General features: G+C 42.0%; 1 protein-coding gene across 1 annotated transcript in view; it reads right to left on the bottom strand.

Annotated features, from left to right (window-relative positions):
- The window catches only part of ITIH2 (inter-alpha-trypsin inhibitor heavy chain 2), a gene marked incomplete at its 3' end in the record, with an annotated part of 37,338 nt that extends 18,211 nt beyond the window's left edge, over nucleotides 1-19,127 (bottom strand). The window contains exons 1-9 of the mRNA XM_079778986.1: nucleotides 18,957-19,127; nucleotides 17,582-17,656; nucleotides 15,860-15,892; nucleotides 14,273-14,442; nucleotides 10,822-10,926; nucleotides 6,788-6,950; nucleotides 4,921-5,028; nucleotides 3,782-3,910; nucleotides 1,373-1,489 (exon numbers count right to left, since the gene is read on the bottom strand). Coding sequence (XP_079635112.1) covers nucleotides 1,373-1,489; nucleotides 3,782-3,910; nucleotides 4,921-5,028; nucleotides 6,788-6,950; nucleotides 10,822-10,926; nucleotides 14,273-14,442; nucleotides 15,860-15,892; nucleotides 17,582-17,656; nucleotides 18,957-19,040 — 984 coding nt within the window. The 5' untranslated portion in view covers nucleotides 19,041-19,127. The remainder of the gene's footprint in view (nucleotides 1-1,372; nucleotides 1,490-3,781; nucleotides 3,911-4,920; nucleotides 5,029-6,787; nucleotides 6,951-10,821; nucleotides 10,927-14,272; nucleotides 14,443-15,859; nucleotides 15,893-17,581; nucleotides 17,657-18,956) is intronic.
- Between the last annotated feature and the right edge of the window lie 286 nt (nucleotides 19,128-19,413).

Below are 19,413 nucleotides of genomic sequence, written 5' to 3'. Positions count from 1 at the left end.
TCGCTTATGCTGAGCATGGGTCGTCTGCATTTTGAGACTTAAACTTTTACTGACTTATTTTGTTTCAAAGGATCACAAACTTCAGGTTCCGCCTTAGTGGTGCCTGAAAATCAAATGTATTTCACAAGTCCATCGACTCACCCACTCTCTTAAACTGCTGCTTCTCATCTTTCTCTTCAAACCACCAAAACCTCCCTGCAAATCACACTCCTGATTCCTAATACACTCTTAAAAAAAAAAAAAAGAAGCTTCCCCCTGCCCCCCCACAACAACACCATTGAAAATACTTTTAAATGTACTTATTATGTTTATTGCTTTTTCTCTACCCCTCTTCCTCCAGAATGTAAGTTCTGTAAGCTCCAGGAGGGTAGGGATAATTTCTTAAAAATGTTTCTGGTTGATTCTGTTACTGATGAACTAAGTGCCTGACACGTATTGGGTGCTTAATTAATATTTATTAAATGAATGGAGGAAGGAAGGAAGCAATGAGTAAATTGCTATGTTAGGGCAGTAGATCTCAACTGAGGGGAATTTCCCCACCAGGGGACACTTGGCAATTTAAGAAGACATGTTGATTGTCATAGCTGAGGGGTTGGTGCTACTGGCAATTAGTGGGCAGAGGCCCTGGATGCTAAACATCCTGCAATGTACAGGGTGGCCCTACCAACAAAGAATTATCCAGTCCAAAGTGTCAATAATGCCATTGTTGAGAAACCTGGTGTTGGAGTATGAGCACAGGGTGGGGGGGGCGGGTGGGAGGGGGGCGGGGGGATGGGCATGAATTTCCCTTCTTTTGGATGCCAGAAGAGTAGTGAACACTTAGATGGTCAGAAATGGTTATTGAATGAATGAATGAATAGATAGTAAGCTGTTCAACTTGTTTAGATGAATGGATTGATGAATAAAATAAGAAATGTCCTTGTTTGTTCTTTAGAATTATATCTACCCCATTTAATGCTAAATAAGCCTACCTTGAGCTCCAAATAGGAAGACATGAGACAGGTGGCCTCCCTCAAAGCATGACAGTATAATTAGAGAAGATATGCACAGAATGATTTCAAAGTAATTCATGAACAATGGCAAGATATTAAAGTAAAATGTTATGCAGAGGAACCAGAAGACTATAAGGCAAAAGTGTTATCAGGGAGAAGTGGTTATACTGAGATAAAATGTTTCAAAAAGGTGAGTTCTGAGATAAATTTCTGTTATTCACAAGCCATCCAGTCTGTGGCACTTTCTTATGGCAGCCCAAGCCATCTAAGACAAGCCCTGGGGGTAAGGTGCATTGGATGATTGTGTTGTTGCAGGGTGGGGGTTGGGGGTTCAAAGAAGGTAGAGAGTCCCAGGTACCAAGCCAACAAGAGGTACTTACTTGTTTCATTTTTACTCCCCACATTGAGCCGCTGACATCAATGACAAAGAGGATGTTTTTGGGAATTGGGTCCATGTTTTCAGGAGCAAAAAAGTGGACAAAATATCCATTAAATACCTGAAAAACAGAACATATTTGTGGGCCAAACCATTATCAATGTTTGGAATGTAGGAAGATGGGGATCTGGGGATGAGAGGAGAGGTGAGTCATGGTGAGCAGGACGCATGACAGTTGTCAAGAAGAGAACAGAGGTGGCAGCTTGGTGTCCATCTGTCTCTCCCTTCTTCCTGTTCCCTCCTTCCTTTCCTGTGAAGGTCCAAGCCCTCTTAGCAGGTTACCTCCCCAGGGTGTTTCACTTCTCTCTCCTCTCTACTCTCCTCCACTCCACCTAGTCTTCGTTGATAGCCTCTGCTCCAGGCACCCTGCTAGCCAACAGTGAATGACAGAGCCTCTGTCCTCCTGAGCTCACAGGCCAGTGGAGGAACCAGAGAAGTGAAGAGGCAGTCTTCAGCTCAGGGTATTAAGTGCTACCATCAGAAAAATAAAGGTTCCAAGAATGCCCAGTGGAGAAGCATCTAATTCAGAAAGGGGAGTCTTTCCCAAGGACATGGCATCTACACTGGACTTGAGGGTGAGTTTGGAGTTAGCCTGCCAGCATTGGGGTGGGTAGGGTTGTAGTGGAGAGTTCCAGACAGTTCACTCAGTGACTCTGAGTGAATAGGCACCTTCGGGCTCTGTAAGTGGTTCAGCAAAATGGGGCCACAGAATTCAAGCATCTAGGGAGTTAGGGTGGATGGTCAGCAGGGCAGATCTGAAAGGATCTTTATGGGCACTCTAGGGAGTTTAGATTGTTCTTGAGGTGAATGGGAGGCCACTCTGGCTGGATGCCTGATTACCTCTTAGTCTTCTGCTGCAGGCTGTAAAGATTGGTTCCCCTCATTCTCTTTCTGCTGCCCACTGGTTACTTCTACAAGAATCGTACAGGTTTCCCTGCAGGGTGTGTAGCTGTGGATACTTCCTACCTCCCTGTTCCTGGAGAAGCACAAGTTTTGGATACTCTCCAAGGGCTATACTTTAGCACAAGGGAAATACAAACACACACCTAAGACATGACAAAAGGAAAAGGAAAATTTTCATTGATCCTGGACTTCACCACTGGCCCAGATCTTTCTCTAGGCTTTGGTTGTGCCTTCCTCCCAGCCCATGAACTCCGGGCTTTCTTTTGTGAACGAAAGAAGCCACCTGCTGACCTGACAAGCTCAGGGGAGGCCTGTGTAGCAGTCTTGAGAACTCAGAGACCTAAAATAACCACAAAAGATGGTCTGAAAATTAAATATTTAACTACAAACAGGTTATAGTGGGCAGTCATTCCTAGGCTGATATTTTCCCTGACAAAGATCAACTTAGATCTTTCCTGAGCCCATTTGCCTTTTTGCCTCTAAGATAACATATCTGTGAGATGTCTGGGTAGCTTGTAGCTTCCTCTTTTGCTGAAGCCCCTGGGGCACAACCAAATGTGGTGGGCGCCAGGACAGATGCCTCAAATTCCTTCATTATCATGTTAATTGTTCCTGTACCCACCTAAGTATGTGTCCATCATTTTACTTTTTATCCAATCCCAGGGGTTTCCCACCGTTTGACTTTATCCCACCTCCTTAATCGGTCACCAATGAATTTCATGTAACCCATCTATGTCCCTCCTTTGATGGCAATGTATAAATACAGATGTAACCCACCATTCTTTGGAGCATTATCTCAATTCATTGAGGTTCTGCTTCCCGTCATATGTCGACAGTTTGGCTCAAATAAACTCACTAAAATTCTTTACAGGTTTCAAAGGTTTTTTTTTGTTTTTTTCCCGTTAACACTTTGATAGTCTAGTTGCAAAGAGCCTTGCAAGTTTATGCAAAATCCCCATTTCGTTACTTTCTATTATTCTTTTTTTTTTAAATATATTTTATTGATTTTTTACAGAGAGGAAGAGAGAGGGATAGAGAGTTAGAAACATCGATGAGAGAGAAACATCGATCAGCTGCCTCCTGCACACCCCCTACTGGGGATGTGCCCGCAACCAAGGTACATGCCCTTGACCGGAATCGAACCTGGGACCCTTGAGTCCGCAGGCCGACGATCTATCCATTGAGACAAACCGGTTTTGGCTATTTTCTATTATTCTTCATGTGAGGCCTAAAAGTACCTTTCTGGGACAAGGACATGAGACCCAATGACCCTTTATTCAGGTTTCTTGATGTGAAGAGATAATGCTTAGATATGATTTTAGTCCCTTCTCTGCAGCTCTGACATTTGCCTTGGCAGCTAGCAGCTACCCAGAGGCCAGGGAGTTTGTTCAGCAAGAGATTCTTCTTTGGCCTCAGTGCGGTGGCTCTCCTAGAGTCTGTTTTCACCCACCTCAAGTTTCCCGGCATTCTCCTCTCTGTTCACGTCATACACCACCACCAGCTCTCCGTCCACTGCAGTCTCAGAGCAGTTAGAGCATTTTCTTTGTTGTGCTACTGTGGGCTTGAAGGACACATGGGCCTAGAAAGAACAGTCATGTCAGAGCCAGATCTCAATCCACATTCCTCTGCAGGCCAGAGGTTGACAGCTGCACCTTCTTGGGCCCGCAGGTAAAGAGGCCCAATGGACACTCTGCAGCCCAGCAGCATCATAGTACTGTTACTGATGGAAGGGACAGTGACAGTGCATGTGAAGGGAGTCTCGGGCAGCCGGTTGACCAGGTTTTCAGGCCTTTTTTTTTTTTTTTTTTTAGGTTAGGGAGAGTGTGAACACAGTCCTCCATTACCACAAATTATGCAGTCGAGTTTCCCACATTTGGGGAAATGGAAGGGGTCAGCACACCTGTAATGCAATGGATAATCCTCGATTTTCAGGCCTTTTAAAAATGTAATTAATTTTTAAAATTGTTGACAGTATTGCAGATGTCCCCCATTCTCCCCCTCTCCCTACCCTCCACCCAGCCTCTACTCCACCCCAGGCCTTCACCACACTATTGTCTTCATTTATGGGCTATGCATATATGCATATATGTTCTTTGGTTAATCTCTTCCCGCTCTCCCCCCCGCCCCCCACCCCGCAGCCTCCTTCCCCTCTTGCCTTCTTGAAGAGATTCGAAGAATCCATCCATTCCCCCATGGAAGAAATAGCTACCAGCTCTAATTCTGAGGGGTTCTTAGAGGAATTTAACTCCTCCATAGTTGTTTATTATTGGCCATTAAGCTGAATATCTCTTGCTGGGATTAATGTAAATCCACCATATGTTATGTGAAAGCTGTCTTTTAGTTACCAGTCAAGATGACTTGGGGGAAATGAGACTCCAAAAGGACTGTCACTGGCCAAAATGCAATGAAACAATTGGGAGTTGTTGTTTTTAATATCCTGTGGAAGACCCTAGATTTTGCTCTGGATCACTGCTCAACACCTCAGCTCAACACCTGACTGCTTTTCTATTCCCCAGGGCACATGAGGAAGGCAGAACCCATGTCTGGAGGCCACTTGGACTCTCTGAAACACGCAGTGCTTGTGATTACCTTCTGGTCTCTTTTAGATATGACTGGCACACCATCGAAATGGCCATCGGATGTGTCAGGAACATGAAGAAATTTCAATCCCTGAGGTTCAATAATCCACACATCTACCTAGAGATGGCAAAGAAAATTATTCAATGCATGAAAATATCTTTCAAGGTTTTTTGTGCTTGAAGTACAATTGCTAAGTCCTCTGCTGGTTTTCTCCAAGTTTTCCCAAAGACGACCCAGCGTAGTCCCATGATCACTTCTGCATGTTCTTTAAATTCTCTGGGATATAATGCATTTTACCAGAGAGGCTGAAGTCCCTTCAGGCAACTGGGTGCTCACCTTCTATTGCTTCATTTCTCTGGGATTAATTCTATTCTATTCTATTCTATTCTATTCTATTCTATTCTATTCTATTCTACTCTATTCTATTCTGTTTATTAGAGAATGCATGTTATTAGGACAAGAAATAAATGGAAGGGAAGCCATTGTTAAATGATTCTGCATTTACTCTGTAGATCTGTCAATAATAGATAATTTCCCTCACATCCTGGGCTTTTTATTCCTTTTCTGTCTTCTTGTTTTGAGCAGGGCTAATAGTATGGAGGAATCCCTCTTGATGATCCTTGGCAAAACCATAGTCATAGCTGCTATTTCTCTATATATACTTTAAGTGCTTTGCTGAGCAATTCACATGTATAAGCTCATTTAACTCTCACCGATGTTATTATTATCTGTTATTGTTCTTACTTTTTATTTCTCGTTTTGCAAATGAAGAAAAAGAGATTCAGAGTGACCTAGCTAGTGAGTGGCTGAGCCACACTTCAAACCCAGAGCCGAGTTCCTCAGGCTTTGTTCACTGCTTCTTGACTTCCAATGGCTTCTGCCAGCTCCAGCTTTTAAGTAGACATTGTCATACTGTTCTTTAGCCTTATGAAAAAATATGTGATAGTAACCTTTTCACATATGAAAACATGGACACTCAGGATAACTTGTCCCATGTCAGAAGGCCACAATAGTGGGTTGAATGACAGTCCCCCAAAATATATGTTTACATCAAGTCCCTGGAACTTGTGGATGTTACCTCATTTGGAAAAAGGTAACAGATGCAGCTAAAAATCTTTTGTTGTTATTGTTGTTAATCCTTACCCAAGGATATTTTTCCATTGATTTTTTTTTTGGGAGAATGGAAGGGAGGGGGAGAGACACAGAGAGGGAAACATCAAAAGATCCATCAACTGGTTGTGTCTGGGGCCAAGGATTGAGCCTGAAACCGAGGTATGTGCTCTTGACTGGAATTGAACTTGCCATCCTTCAGTCACAGGCTGGTACTCTAACCACTGAGCAACCAGCTGGAGCAAGAATCTTGAGGTGAAATCATCCTGTACTATGCAGTGGTTCCTAAATCCAATGACAATTGTTTTTATAAGAGAAAAGGCAGAGTGAGATTGGGACATGCAGAGGAGGTGATGATTGGAGTGATGTGGCCATGAGGCCAGATGTCAAACAATGCCAGCAGCTGCCAGACCCGGGAAAAAAGCAAAGAATAGACTCTCTCCTAGAGCCTGTGGGAGTGCTGCCCCGCCAACAGCTTGATTTCAGATTTCTGTTCTCCAGAACTGTGAGAGAATAAATTTCTGTGGTTTTAAGCCCCCAGGTGTGGTAATTTGTTACAGCAGTGCTAGGAAACTGACATAGCTAATAAGAAATCAAGTTGACATTGAAATAAATAAGGAAGTGGCCTGCTAGACTCCAAACTCATAACCTTTTCAGTACACCAAACTGTCTAGCAGAGTTGAGTGGCATCAAACACCATAAAGGGTGGTGAACAACAGAACCATAGAGGATGACGTCACTGCACACCCTGCAAATCCACACTTACCTCCAAGTGTTTGGCCAGTCGTCCTGGATGCAGATGAAGCCTGTGTTCATAGGACCCCAGCTTCCTCCACATCACTTCCTGGTAATGAAGTTCAAACTGCACCTTTGCTCCAGGTCGGATGTTGACTTCGGTTTTAAAGTTCTCCATATCAAGAACCCTGCTCCTGAAGATGTGAGCCCCTGATGTAAGTTATCACATGCATGACCAAGCGCAAGACCCAGAATCTAGGCAGAGGGTAGTTGGATGGCTCAATTGTTCATGAAAATGAATAGTATATTAAAACCTACATATAAGTTGATTTTCATGAACACTTTTAGTCTCCTCTCTCACCTGATCTTTTCTTCCAGAGCTTCTTACAGATTTGAGGGTCATTTGCAAAAAGCTCCCAGTTACTGATGCCTATTCTGTGCCAGAAACTTGACACATGTCATCACAGCTTGCAAAGCCGCTCTGCAAGCTGGGTATCAGTACCCTTATTTATCAGACAGTAACACATGCGGCCAATAGAGAATTGGTAACCTGCTGAAGACTACACAGGTAGTCAATTGTAGGGCCGAGCCTCACACTGAAGTTTAGATAGCTCAAAGGAGAGCACCCGTTTCCTCTGCTGCACTGGAGTCTCATTCTAGGAATTCTTTAATTCTGAAAGACTTCAGAAAGAAGACATCTATTATTTCATCAAATTGAATATGTATTTCCAGCATAAGGCCTTACTTAGTCATGTACATATCAAGCCCAATGCCATCATTGGTCTTGAAGTGTTTATGGTTTTAAAGAGAAATTATCAAATGAGGGTAATTTGAGCATTAGGATACATAATTAATATTTTTAAAAAGTTAACTGACCAAGCAAGGTGAGATTGTGATAATGAGCCCATTGGGGATCGGGGAAGTACTGTGGGAAGTCAGCTTGGGATACCAGGTGGCTGAAGAAAAAGATGAGCATAGCTTGGTGCACACCTCATCAGCATGTGACCACAGGCCTTATTATCTGGGGAGTGAACTAGAATGTGAGCTCTATGGTCTGTTGTACCTGCAGAACCTAGGAGAATTTCTGTTGCTAATAAATATTTGTGGAGTGAATAATAACAAGTGAGTGGACGATATGGTCAAAGTGATGGATAAAGATGGCAAAATGATATCCTAAAGATAAAAGAACCCGATCAACCTGGATCAATGCTGGAGATGTTCCCTCTGCTTGGAATTTCTTCTCTCCTTTCTCTATCTGGATAAATTTTTACAATCTAATTATGTTCAGTTCAAACATCAGGTCCTCTGTGATTATTTTTCTGGACTCCCAGACAGAATTGTACACTTGAGCTCCCATAAGGTTTTGTACCCTCTCTACATGAGCACTTACTTCATTATATATTACCCTATCTAATAAAGAAAGAATATGCTAATTGACCATCACTCCATCACAAAATGGCTGCACCCACAGCTGAGGCCAAGTTCCCATAAGGAGCCTTAACGAGCAATCAGCAGGGACCTGAGGCTACGCCCTCCCCCGCCCCCATGTGGCCTGACAGGGTACCTCAGGCTGTGCCCCCCACCCGGCAGGGCTTGACAGGGGACCTCAGGTCGCGCCCCCCCGCCCTGGCGTCAGGTTGGGGGACCTTAGGCCGCACCCCCCACCCCAGTGCCAGGTCCGGGGACCTAAGGCCACGCCCCTCACCCGGCAGAGCTCGATGGGGGACCTCAAGGTGTGCTTCCCATACTGGGCTAGGGGACCTCAGGCTGCTCCCCCTGCCCCAGCGCCAGGCTGGGGGACCTCAGGCCACGCCCCCCACTAGGTGGGGCTTGACAGGGGACTTCAGGCCGTGCCCCCCCACCCCGGCACCAGGCCAGGGACCTCAGATTGCACCCCCCTGCCCGGTGGGGCTTGACAGGGGACCTCAGGCCGTTCCCCCCCACCCCGGCACCAGGCCAGGGGACCTCAGACTGCACCCCCCTGCCTGGTGGGGCTTGACAGGGGACCACAAGGTGCACCCCCAGTGCTGGGTCAGGGGAACTCAGGCCGTGCCCCCGCCCAGCGGGGCTTGACGGGGGACCTGAGGCTGCGCGCCCCCCCCCACCCAGTGGGGCTTTAAAGGGATCTCAGGCCACGCCCCCCATTCTGGGGCTGGGCCAGGGGACCTGAGGCTACACCCCCTGCCTGGCAGGGCTTGATAAGGGTGGGACTGGCCAAGTCTGGATCTAGCCCAGTGGTGGGGGAGGGGCGGCCGGGTCTGGGTCTCATGTGGGAGGTGCATGTGGGTGGGCGGGGACTTGACTCTGGGTCCCGTGGTGTGCCTCAGACTCTGACTGGAGGAAGGTTTTCATATACATTTTACTAACTTTCTTTCATCTCTGACACTTCTATTATGGAGAAAGGGCAAATAGCAATATTAAATTATTTCCTCTAATTAATCCCCTTTTAATGTGCATGGATTTCGTGCACCGGGTCACTAGTATGTAATAATCCCTTAAAATTATATATATTATATATATGAAAGCCACCTCTATATTATAGGTTCCTTGGCTGTCTCCCCCGCTAGCTGCAGTGTTTGCTGTGGTGTTGTCGCCTTTGACAGAACTGGGTACAGAACTCAATGAACTTTCATTGAATGAATAAAGGAAGAATGAAATTAAAATAATTTTAAGTAAAGGTAAATTCGGGGATGTAGAAGAGGTGGAGGAGATGAAGGAAAAGTGGGTGGCAGGATCTGGCAGATTAGATAAGCAGTGTGAGAAGTGACTGGTTGAAAATTCCTTTGACGTTTCTGGCTTGAGAGGCTCCCCTTTTGAAGGTAAAAGCCTTACTCCATAAAAATAAGGCAGAATAAATCATTAAAACAAATTCCAAACCTTTATTTCCTAATACAATTGACCCTTGAACAATGCAGGGGGTTAGGAGTACTGACTACAGTGTAGTAGAAAATCAGCATGTGACTTTTGACTCTACAGTCAACCCTTCCTATCCATGGGTTTTGCAACCACAGATTCAACCAACTGTGCATGGAAAACAGTATTTTGGGGAATCCTCAGTTGGGAATGCAAAAATATTATTTCTACTCTAGGTTGGTTGAATCTGTGAATGCAAAGGGAAGGCTGTGTCTATTTTTAAAAAAATCCTGGTGTAAGTGCATCCAAGAAGTTTAAGTTGTGTTGTTCAAGGGTCAATTCTACATGGTAAGTGTTCTTATCAGATCACCAGAACTTCTGTAGTTTCTCTATACCAAGCATGTCAAACTCATGGTCGGTGGGTCGCATGCAGCCCACAACGAATATTTTTGTGGCCCAGCCAATATAACGGTATGCAAGGAACATTTTAATAAAAATTTTGTAAAATTTTTACAGTATCCTGTTATACATAATTATTAATAATGAACTACAACGTTTGCTAATGACTGATTACTATAATCGTGTTGCATTCATTTCCCTTACGTGCCTTATGCGCAGGCACACCATTTCTCTCCACTAATACTAGCAACGAATATGTTAGCAGCCAATTGCCACATCATTAGTCTTGGACTTACTTGTTTGGTGTGCGCAACAGGAAATATTTCGCTTTCGGAGAACAAGAAAAATAGGTTTATTTGCGTTACACTTATTAATTTGTGCTGTTATTCAGTGTCTGGTAAGTTAATGTTCAAGAAAATATATTAATTTTTAATAAAATGGTCTATTATTTTATGTTAATGATTACTCATTTATTTCAGCCCTTTGTATTCAGCATGTCTCTATCGAAATAAACCTACGTTTCTATGAAAATTGAAGCTTTTGCTTTTTTTGTGGCCCACATAAACTTAAACCTTGTTTATTTGGCCCATGTTAGCCTTTGAGTTTGACATGCTTGCTCTACATACTTTTTTAGCAAATCAACATTATCTACAGAACATCCAACTGCAAGCTGTGTAAGGATAGCTCAGTTGCTGCAGAGAGGCCTTAGGGAATAGAAACTGGAGCACTTAACTCCACCAGCTGACTACAAGGCTGTGTGCTCTTGAGGAAGGGACTGGGGAGACAGCAGTGGGATGAGGGCGCGGGCCTTACCTCACCAATCCGGTGCTTTTGTCTTTCGCTCTTGCCTGTGAGTAGAGGGCTCTACCCACGGTTTTCTCCTTAATGGAACTAGTGAATGTAGTGCCGTCTACACTCCTAGAAAATGACAGAAAGCCACCAGTTGGTCTGAATATAAAGCAAACAAAAATAGCAAAACTAACAAAAACAACAAGCAAACATGCCAACCAGGTGGATTTACTGAATGGGGGCAACGATCATTTTGCACCTAGAAAAAAAAAGAAGAGAGACATTTGCATATTTCATACACAGGAGTGTCTTCATCTGATAGTGTGATTTAAGAGGGACATGTAGGCTCCCATCATCCTAAAAGCTTTCCCTTACTACTGTTGCTTGTGTTAAAAATGTTCCTTTATTTTCAAATTTTACCCTGCAGATAAGGTATTGTTCTTATTGGGTAACCTTTTAAAAAATTTAAAACTTCTTTTCAATAGTTGACACTCAATAATATTTTATAATAGTTTCTGGCATACATTTATATCATTTATATAATTTTTAGTGATGAAATATTTATATAATTTATGAAGTGATCCCCCTATAAGTCTAGTACCCACCTGGCACCATATATAGATATTACAATATCGTTGACTATATTCCCTATGCTGTACTTTACCTTCCATGACTCTTTTATAGCTACCAATTTGTACTTCTCAATTCCTTCACCTTTTTCGCCCAGGCCCCTAAACCCCCTCCCCTCTGGCAATCATCAGTCTTCTCTCTACATCTATGAGTCTGTTATAATTTCGTTTGTTCATTTATTTTGCTCTTTAGATTCCACATGTAAGTAAAATCATATTTGTTTTTCTCTGTCTGATTTCACTTAGCATAATACTCTCTAGGTTCATCCATGTTGTTGCAAAATGTAAGATTTCATTCTTTTTTATGGCTGAGTAATATTCCATCGCTTATATGTACTACACTTTCGTTATCCACTCGTCTATGGATGGGCACTGAGGTTGCTTTGGGCGTCCCTTTTGAATCCCCAATGTGCTCAGAAGAGGTAACTGATAAGTCACAAGTTATCTGGCTTACATTTGGTTCATAAGATCAATCTTCCATGAGTTAAGGGTCTGCCATAGCTTGCGGGCATTTTGCTCTCCTACCAGGGTGGCAGAGAATAAAGAAAGCTGGAGAAAGCTGCTGGTGAATGAACCCTTTTGCAAAGTTTGTGCTTACCCTTCTAACATCTCCCTTGGGGACCTCTATCCTCTCTTTACATCTCCATCTCTATCTACCTGAATTTTAGCTGGCTGTTCTGTAATCCATACTAAGAAATGACAGGTTAGAGCAGTTGAATTACAGAGTTTTAGGAATGAAAAGGGGGCTTATGGCACTCAAATGGGCAGTATCTCTTCCCAAGAAGGAACTTAGAAATGTGTGGAAATGTTTTTGGTTGTTCTGATCACTGAAAGTATTACTGGCATGATAGGAGGGCACCAAGAATGCTAGATATTCTGCAGTGTGTAGGGCAGTTTTGCTAAAAATTGTCCTGCCCCAAGCACCAATAGCATGCTTATTGAGACACACCTCTATGTTTGCCTTTTTAGATGAGAGAAATCAGAGCCAAGGGGATAAGTGACTTGTTCAAGGTCACACAGTTGGTTAGTGACTGAGCTAGAACTACACCCCATGTGCCAGGTTAGCACTATTTCTATCAGTCATTCTAAGGTTCAAAGACCAAAAAGTTTTAAAGACAAAAGTAAATCATTTCTATTGGTAGAATATTTGGAACCTTGATAAAAAAGGCAGAAGAAATATTTTGCATATGGAGGTCTGCACAACTCCTATTAAATTGTAGTGATACAAGCAACTATTTCCTCTGGTCTTATAAATTCAGCCCTGTGTAGAGGGAGACCAAATAAATGTATATACATAATTCTGTCTTTCATTACCTCAAATCTTCTATGAAATGAAATATGAAAAATGGAGAGAATAGAGGAAAATAAAAAGAAGATATACTTAGAATGAGTTCTGGATTTGTGGTTTAAAACTAAAACTATATTTAAATAGTTTTAAATATAAATTTTCAAACACAGTATTGCATAATATTCCTACATAAAAACTTTTCATTCTACATTTGCTTTCTACAAAAAGCTTACTAAAATGTTTTAAAAATAAATTTCTAAGCCAATTCAAAGGATACCTATTCAAAGTCAAATACTGCCTTTTTTTTTACCTACTTTGTTTTGTTTAGAAAATATAGTTAATTGGCTCTGCAGTTTTTAGAAGTTAACATGCATGGTATTTGAATCCTTTATTTTATTTCACAGTTATAATTGATCATATTGGTGTAAGAGAGACAAAAGCGGACGAGAAGTAACTCAATCTAATGCCTTAATAAAAAACAGCCAGACTGTATGCGGAGCATCGTCTCTCTTCTAGGCAACTGGAGAAGGACATTAGCCAAGTGGCGCACATGCTGGTGATGGCCACCCAAATGGTCAGGGGATAGAAAGACACCCGTCACTTGAAGGAACAGGGAACATTTAGCCTTGATAAATGAAGCTGCCAAGTGGGACAAAGTAATGGCCTTCACTGTTTGAAAGGTATTGTAGTGGTTAAACATTTTTGTTGTTGTTGCAGAAATCTCCAAACATACAAAGAATAAAAAGAATAATATAAGCAACTCCATGGATCCATCACTGAACTACACCATTATCAGTATTTCAGACAATTTCAATTGTCTGAACCCCCACTCTCTTCATCTTGATTATTCTGAAGCCAATTTCAGACAGTATGTCATGTCCTTCTAGAACTCTTCATTATGTATTTTGTAGAAAATTTTTTAAAAATTGTGAGTAGAACTTGAGTTACGGGGTAGAAAATGGAACAGATTTCAATTAAGTATAAGAAATAATTCTAACAGACCTATCAACTATACAGTGGATTGCCCTGGGAAGTAGCAAGTTTATTATTAAAGAGATATTTAAGTCAAACCTGGATAATCCACTTTTCAGGGATATAATAGTGGAATTCAATCACTGGACTGATGATTGGACTTAATCAGTGGTTCTTATATTTTTTCCCCATAGAGAAACAAGACAGATGATACTGAACCGCTATGCACACACTCATATATGGTTTCCTGGAAGCCAGAGCAATTTCTTATATTTATCTCCCCTCCCTCCCCCCTGCCCCCCCGCAAGAGAGTACATTAAAATGCAAGTAAAGTGAGAGGTTGTTACTATAGAGATAGCTTAAATTTGTTTTAACTTATTAGAAATGAAAAGCAAATTCTTCACAAATTCTGATATTTTTAACAGAAACAAATTATTGGGGCCCACTCCACAATGACCCTTGACATCCAGTGGGTCCAAAACTCTCAGAGTGAGAACCACTGGAGCAGTTGACCATTAAAGCCCATTCTAACTATGATTCTGTGAGTAGAGCATATCCAATTTCTGCTTACATAGGAATTACTCACATGGAGAAGTTGGAAATGAAGGCTCCTTTGGGAATCTGAACATCAAACACAACATCCTGAGGCTGTGGGGAGTTGTTCACCACTTTGGTCTGGATCATGGTGTTGGCCATACGAGAAGTAATAGTGGATTGGACTTTGTAGCTATAAAGAGTTACTTGATCAACATCTTCCTGTTGACAAGGAAGCATAGCTATACTCAGAAAAAAATTATACAGAACTTCACTATGGATTCGATGCTAAGAGTAGTACATCTTATTATGAACAAGCCTAAGGCATTATTAAGCGTATATCTCAGGTGGGTATTATTAAGCATTCTCCTAACTTGAAATACCCCCCAGGCAGAAGTCTGCCTTTATTTTGAGATATCTTGACATGCCTTTCAGGTTTATACATCTATTAATAATGATTTTTAAAGGTAGAACACAAGTAGAAAATGGTTGTGGGAAGCAAGATCAGATTGGAAAAGTCCTAGAAATAACTTCAAATGCAGGGCCATAATGAAAGAAAGGAGACGGGATTGCAGGGTAGGAAGGGGACCCTGGCTGCACCTCCAGAGGGGGGTGCAGCCAGGGATATGGTGAGGTGGAAGACACACGGTCTCCATACTGCTATCTATCTTCTTTGATTTTATCTATTACAATTTAATCTTCTCCCAGTCTTCTTCTCCTTCCCCAAGGAAAGACACTGATAGGTGAGAACACTGATAGGTGTGAGTAACAAATTGAATAGAAGGACAAGAAAAATATCATTTTGATGCAATTATTGGTCCAGCACTCTGGACCCCCTTTGCCAGGCCTTCTCTACTCAATTAAGGCAGCCCCAATGTAAAAAAGGCTACAGTTTATGAGCATGCTCAAGGCAAGGGATTACAAACACATCGCTTTTAGGAGGTGCCTGAGAATTGCAAGCTGCTTCAGGACTATGGCAATGTAACTCCATTGGATTTTGCCTTTTTCCTTCAAAAGGATTTGCTTAATTCAATACTAGGTGTCATCCCTCAAACTTTCTCATTCAAGATGAAACCTTTCAACTCAATATCCAGCTCACCTCCAGCTAAGATAAAACCCAGGCTGTTATTTGTCCTTCCTACTCCTTAAACCTGTGCTTGCCACAATTTCTGTCAGTTCAGAGCAGGAAGCCAACACAAACCACTTCCTTTTGACATTTTCTTGCCATGGGAAACACGACCTTGAACATCTCAGGGAATCAAGTCATTTCATTTTTACGAGTTCCTTTCCCACACTCTTTTACCTCCAGAGCTGTGAGATGTCATATTTGAAATAAAAACTGTTAAGCTGGAATAAATATATATGCTTGGATGAAATCTATGTTGGCAAAACTTAAGAAAATGAAGAGAAAGGGCATTTGCAACTCTTGGTAACACCTCTTCTGGTTGCTTGTACACGTTCTCTTTCATGCTGAGTTTTAGACACACTTCCAAACAGAATTGGGCAAGGGGGTATTTCGAAAGTCAGGTAAATGCTCTCGGTGATGGAGACAAAGGAGGTAACAGTACTGATTTCTAGATAATAGGTAACAGAAAAATCATTCAGGTATCAATATTTAACAAAATCAAAGTAAACTTACCATGGTTTCTCCAGATTCTCCAGAAACACTTCTCTGTGAAAGGAAGTTAGATAATCATTCTTCAAAAGTGTGTTACTTATTACCTTGAGGGCAAAAACTGCTTTCTCTCAGTAAAAAAAAAAAAAAAATTCTTTCTGCAATCCTGAGCTGTAATCTATTCATTGGAGCCAAGACATAAATATCAAACATTCTGGGATACTATTTTCCACTGGTGTGTTTCTCTGAACAAATTTCTCAGCCCCCTTTGGGTTGCATGCCCATCATTATTTACATAATGCTAAAACAAATGTTTTTAAATGAAAATATCTAACCAAACTCATGCTGAGTAGCATATATCACCTTCATCCTATTTGTATGATTGATTTTTTATTCAATTGGATGGTTGTTTGGGTGCTTTTTTTGTTTTTGTTTTTCTACCATGGGGCTCTGGACATGCCATCCCCATTGTCTGCTCCCCCTTCCAGGTCACCTCTGTCCCCTCCCTCAATGTCACTAACTCCTATTCCTCCTTCAGATCTCAGCTCAGGCAGAATTTTCTCAGTGAAGTTCTCTCTGACCCTCTCTCATCCCCAGACCAGGTAAGCTTCCTTTACTAAGTGTTTCATAGCAGCATAGCTCTTCTTCAAAGGAAGATAGTGGGAATACGTGTCTGTCTCCTCCATTAGACTAAGCTACATGGGAGTCGGGATTTTGATGTGTTTTCTCCTTGGTGGAGCTAAGCATGGTGACTGGCATGTGGAAACTCTGTACCCTAACCGCTCTGCTAGGGAATTATCCACAGGAAAGATTGTCCTGTGGGCATGGAAAGCTGAGTGGCTTTAGAGTGATGGGTGAATATTTCATGTCTGGTGAAGTTTATAGTAATAATTCAGGTGTTGGATATAAGCTTAGCTTACCTGATTTGGGGTGAAATGAGGTTTTAAGAGGTATTACATGACATAATGAGTCAACAGTTGCCTCCTTTTAGACTTTTCAAGTGAAATTTTCAATGACTAAGTGTTCTCTCTTGTGTGTAGATGAAGACCCTGACATGAGGGCTTGCCTATTGGGTTTTAATATTATTGGTCTACAAAAAACCTGGACTTCTGGAAAGTAAAAAATTCATACCCATACAAAATAAGTCACTGGTCAGCTTAGGGTTTTTCCATAAATACCTTTCTCAGCATGTAGGCTCTTTGGGGAAGAAGCCAAACCCTTCCTGGGCTCCTGGAGAACTCCCCCCCCACGAGGGAGAGGATCTTGTCTATGCTGCCTCCAGAGTGCAGCCCGCAGTGTGGCCAGTTCTCTGAGCCACTCCCATGCTCTCTGAGCTACACCCCAAGAGAGCAGTGACCAGAGGAAAGAGAATGTGTGGCTGCAAGTGGGACATACCTGCCACCACTGGGATGGGAAATACCCCCTAAGAGGAAGTTCTTCCTTATCAGGCAGTAAAATCATCCCATAATCTTCAAGTTTAAAGAAAACACATAGCTGTATATCCTTCAAGGGACTAAGGTGGCCATTATGGTTCGGGGGCTCAGGGATAGCTGCATAGAAGTCTCTCTTGATTTTTACCTTGAAAATGCTTCTACTTACGTGTAAAACCATTGGGCTTCTTTCTGCTTAAAAAACCCATGAGCTCTTGAGAACATCTAGCAAAAAGTATCTTAATCCTTCTCCTATTTCTTCAGTCATGGTTTCTTTTATTTATTTTTCCCTTTTGGAACTTAAGGCTTACTGTACCTGATGCCTCCGGTTCTCGGGCACAAATTGAAATCTGCCTGGAGCCAGTTCCACAAGGTCTTCATATTCTGCAAACTTAAAAAATAATTTAAGATGTTTATTTCTATTAATAAAAAAAATTGAGAGCAAAATAAGCAGCTGGTGATAGGCATAAAAGTATTCATTATATTATTTTGTCTTATTTCCTATACCTCTGGGCAGTCTCACATTTTTACATGAATATTTCTTTAATATGTTTGCTAGTTATTAAGTGGAAGAAATTAATTTATGAGTTTGCCAAAAGATGATGTGACGTAAGGTAGGGGTAAAAGTAATCCACGGTTCAGGTGTGTGTCTGGGGGAAGTAGTGGGTAGATGTTAGGGGCATCAACAGTGTCTGCCTGGATAAATGTGAACCATTATCCACTGGATTAAGAATGTCAATATAAAAGTAATACCAGTAAGAAGTGATAGGAAAAACACCAACAAATTTGGATGTGTTGGCTTTAATTCCGGTGGCTTCCAGTACACTCCGGTGTTTTTTAAAGTGTTGGGAAATATGGAAGTTTCTAAGCAGACAGAGTGATCCATCCTCTCCTCCCTGCAAATAGGCTATCCTGTTTTTTGGCATTTTTTTTTTTTTTGTAGGTAATCCACTCTTCAAGTATTACAATCTGCTGCATCTCCCAGGATATTCCCATAATACACATTGCTTTCTGGCATAAAAATAGCTTTTGCATGACTTTCAAAATGACTCAGTCCAAGGTTTTCCTTATGTAGGGATGGCCAAAGGACCAAAGTGGAGACCTTGAGCTCTGGGAATAATTCCTGCACTCCACCAGCCCACTTGCCACCTTCCCCTTTAACAGAAACATTTAACATGCTCTTATTACAGAAATCATTGTCCACTTAGGTATATAAAACAATAGTGCTTTGATAATGACTTTTCTTATTCTCTGTATGAGTGATAATGACATGTCATCATCATCATTATCATCATCAACATTATCATCATAGCTAATAATTATTAGGTGCTTTCTGGTGTTTGCCCTGGGCCTGATAATTTACATATGTCATTTAATTCTCAAATAACCTTTGAGTTAGGTCAATTATTATTCCCATTTTTTTTAGATGAGAAGTGGGCAGCTGTACTCCATAAATGCTACACGATGGGGCCAGCACATTGAGCTTGATTGCATTCATCTCATTTGAAACTGTTAATGCTTTAAAAAGTAAATACACAGTCCAGTAATTACAACAGTGAATACTTCTACTCAGATGAGTTTATCATAAATTTTCTTTCCCCCCCGAATACAGTCCTTGAATAGCTACGGCAACAGGCTGGTTCCTGAGCAGCGGTATAGGCAAGAGCAAGGAGGCTTCGGCAAGTACTTACTTCTGGGAGTCCACTGGTGGGGATTTCGAAGGCTTGTGCCTCAGAAAGAAAGAACCAGACGAGAAAGCTCGTGAGCCATTGCATCTTGCCGGGCAGCTTGGCCAAGGGCTCCAGGGCAGGGTCTGGGGAGAATTCCCCTCTCACCGAACCGAGTTCAAAGGAACAGCAGAGGAGTACAGTTCGTTTTTAAAAAGTAGAAAAAAGAGGAAGAAAGCTCTCAAACTTTGCTCAAACATGGGACAAATATTTGTTCTGGAGTTCAAACTCGAGCAGAGGGGGTGGGTTGGACACCCAGAGGTTATTCAAACAGCAAGGCCTGAGGCAGTCCCTGGGCTGTGAGAACCCGGACGACGTGCTGCCTCCGCTTCTGCTTCTTTTGCTTCTTCTTTTTTCCGCCTCTGCGGATGTTTGTTCCTCTTAAAAGCAGAGAGGCCTAAAGATAAGTGCCATCCTCTCT

The sequence above is a fragment of the Cnephaeus nilssonii genome (genome assembly GCF_951640355.1).
Source record: "Cnephaeus nilssonii genome assembly, chromosome: 1".
NCBI lineage: Eukaryota > Metazoa > Chordata > Mammalia > Chiroptera > Vespertilionidae > Cnephaeus > Cnephaeus nilssonii.
The sequence above is the reverse complement of the archived record's forward strand: the minus strand, read 5'-3'. Positions and strand labels throughout refer to the sequence as shown.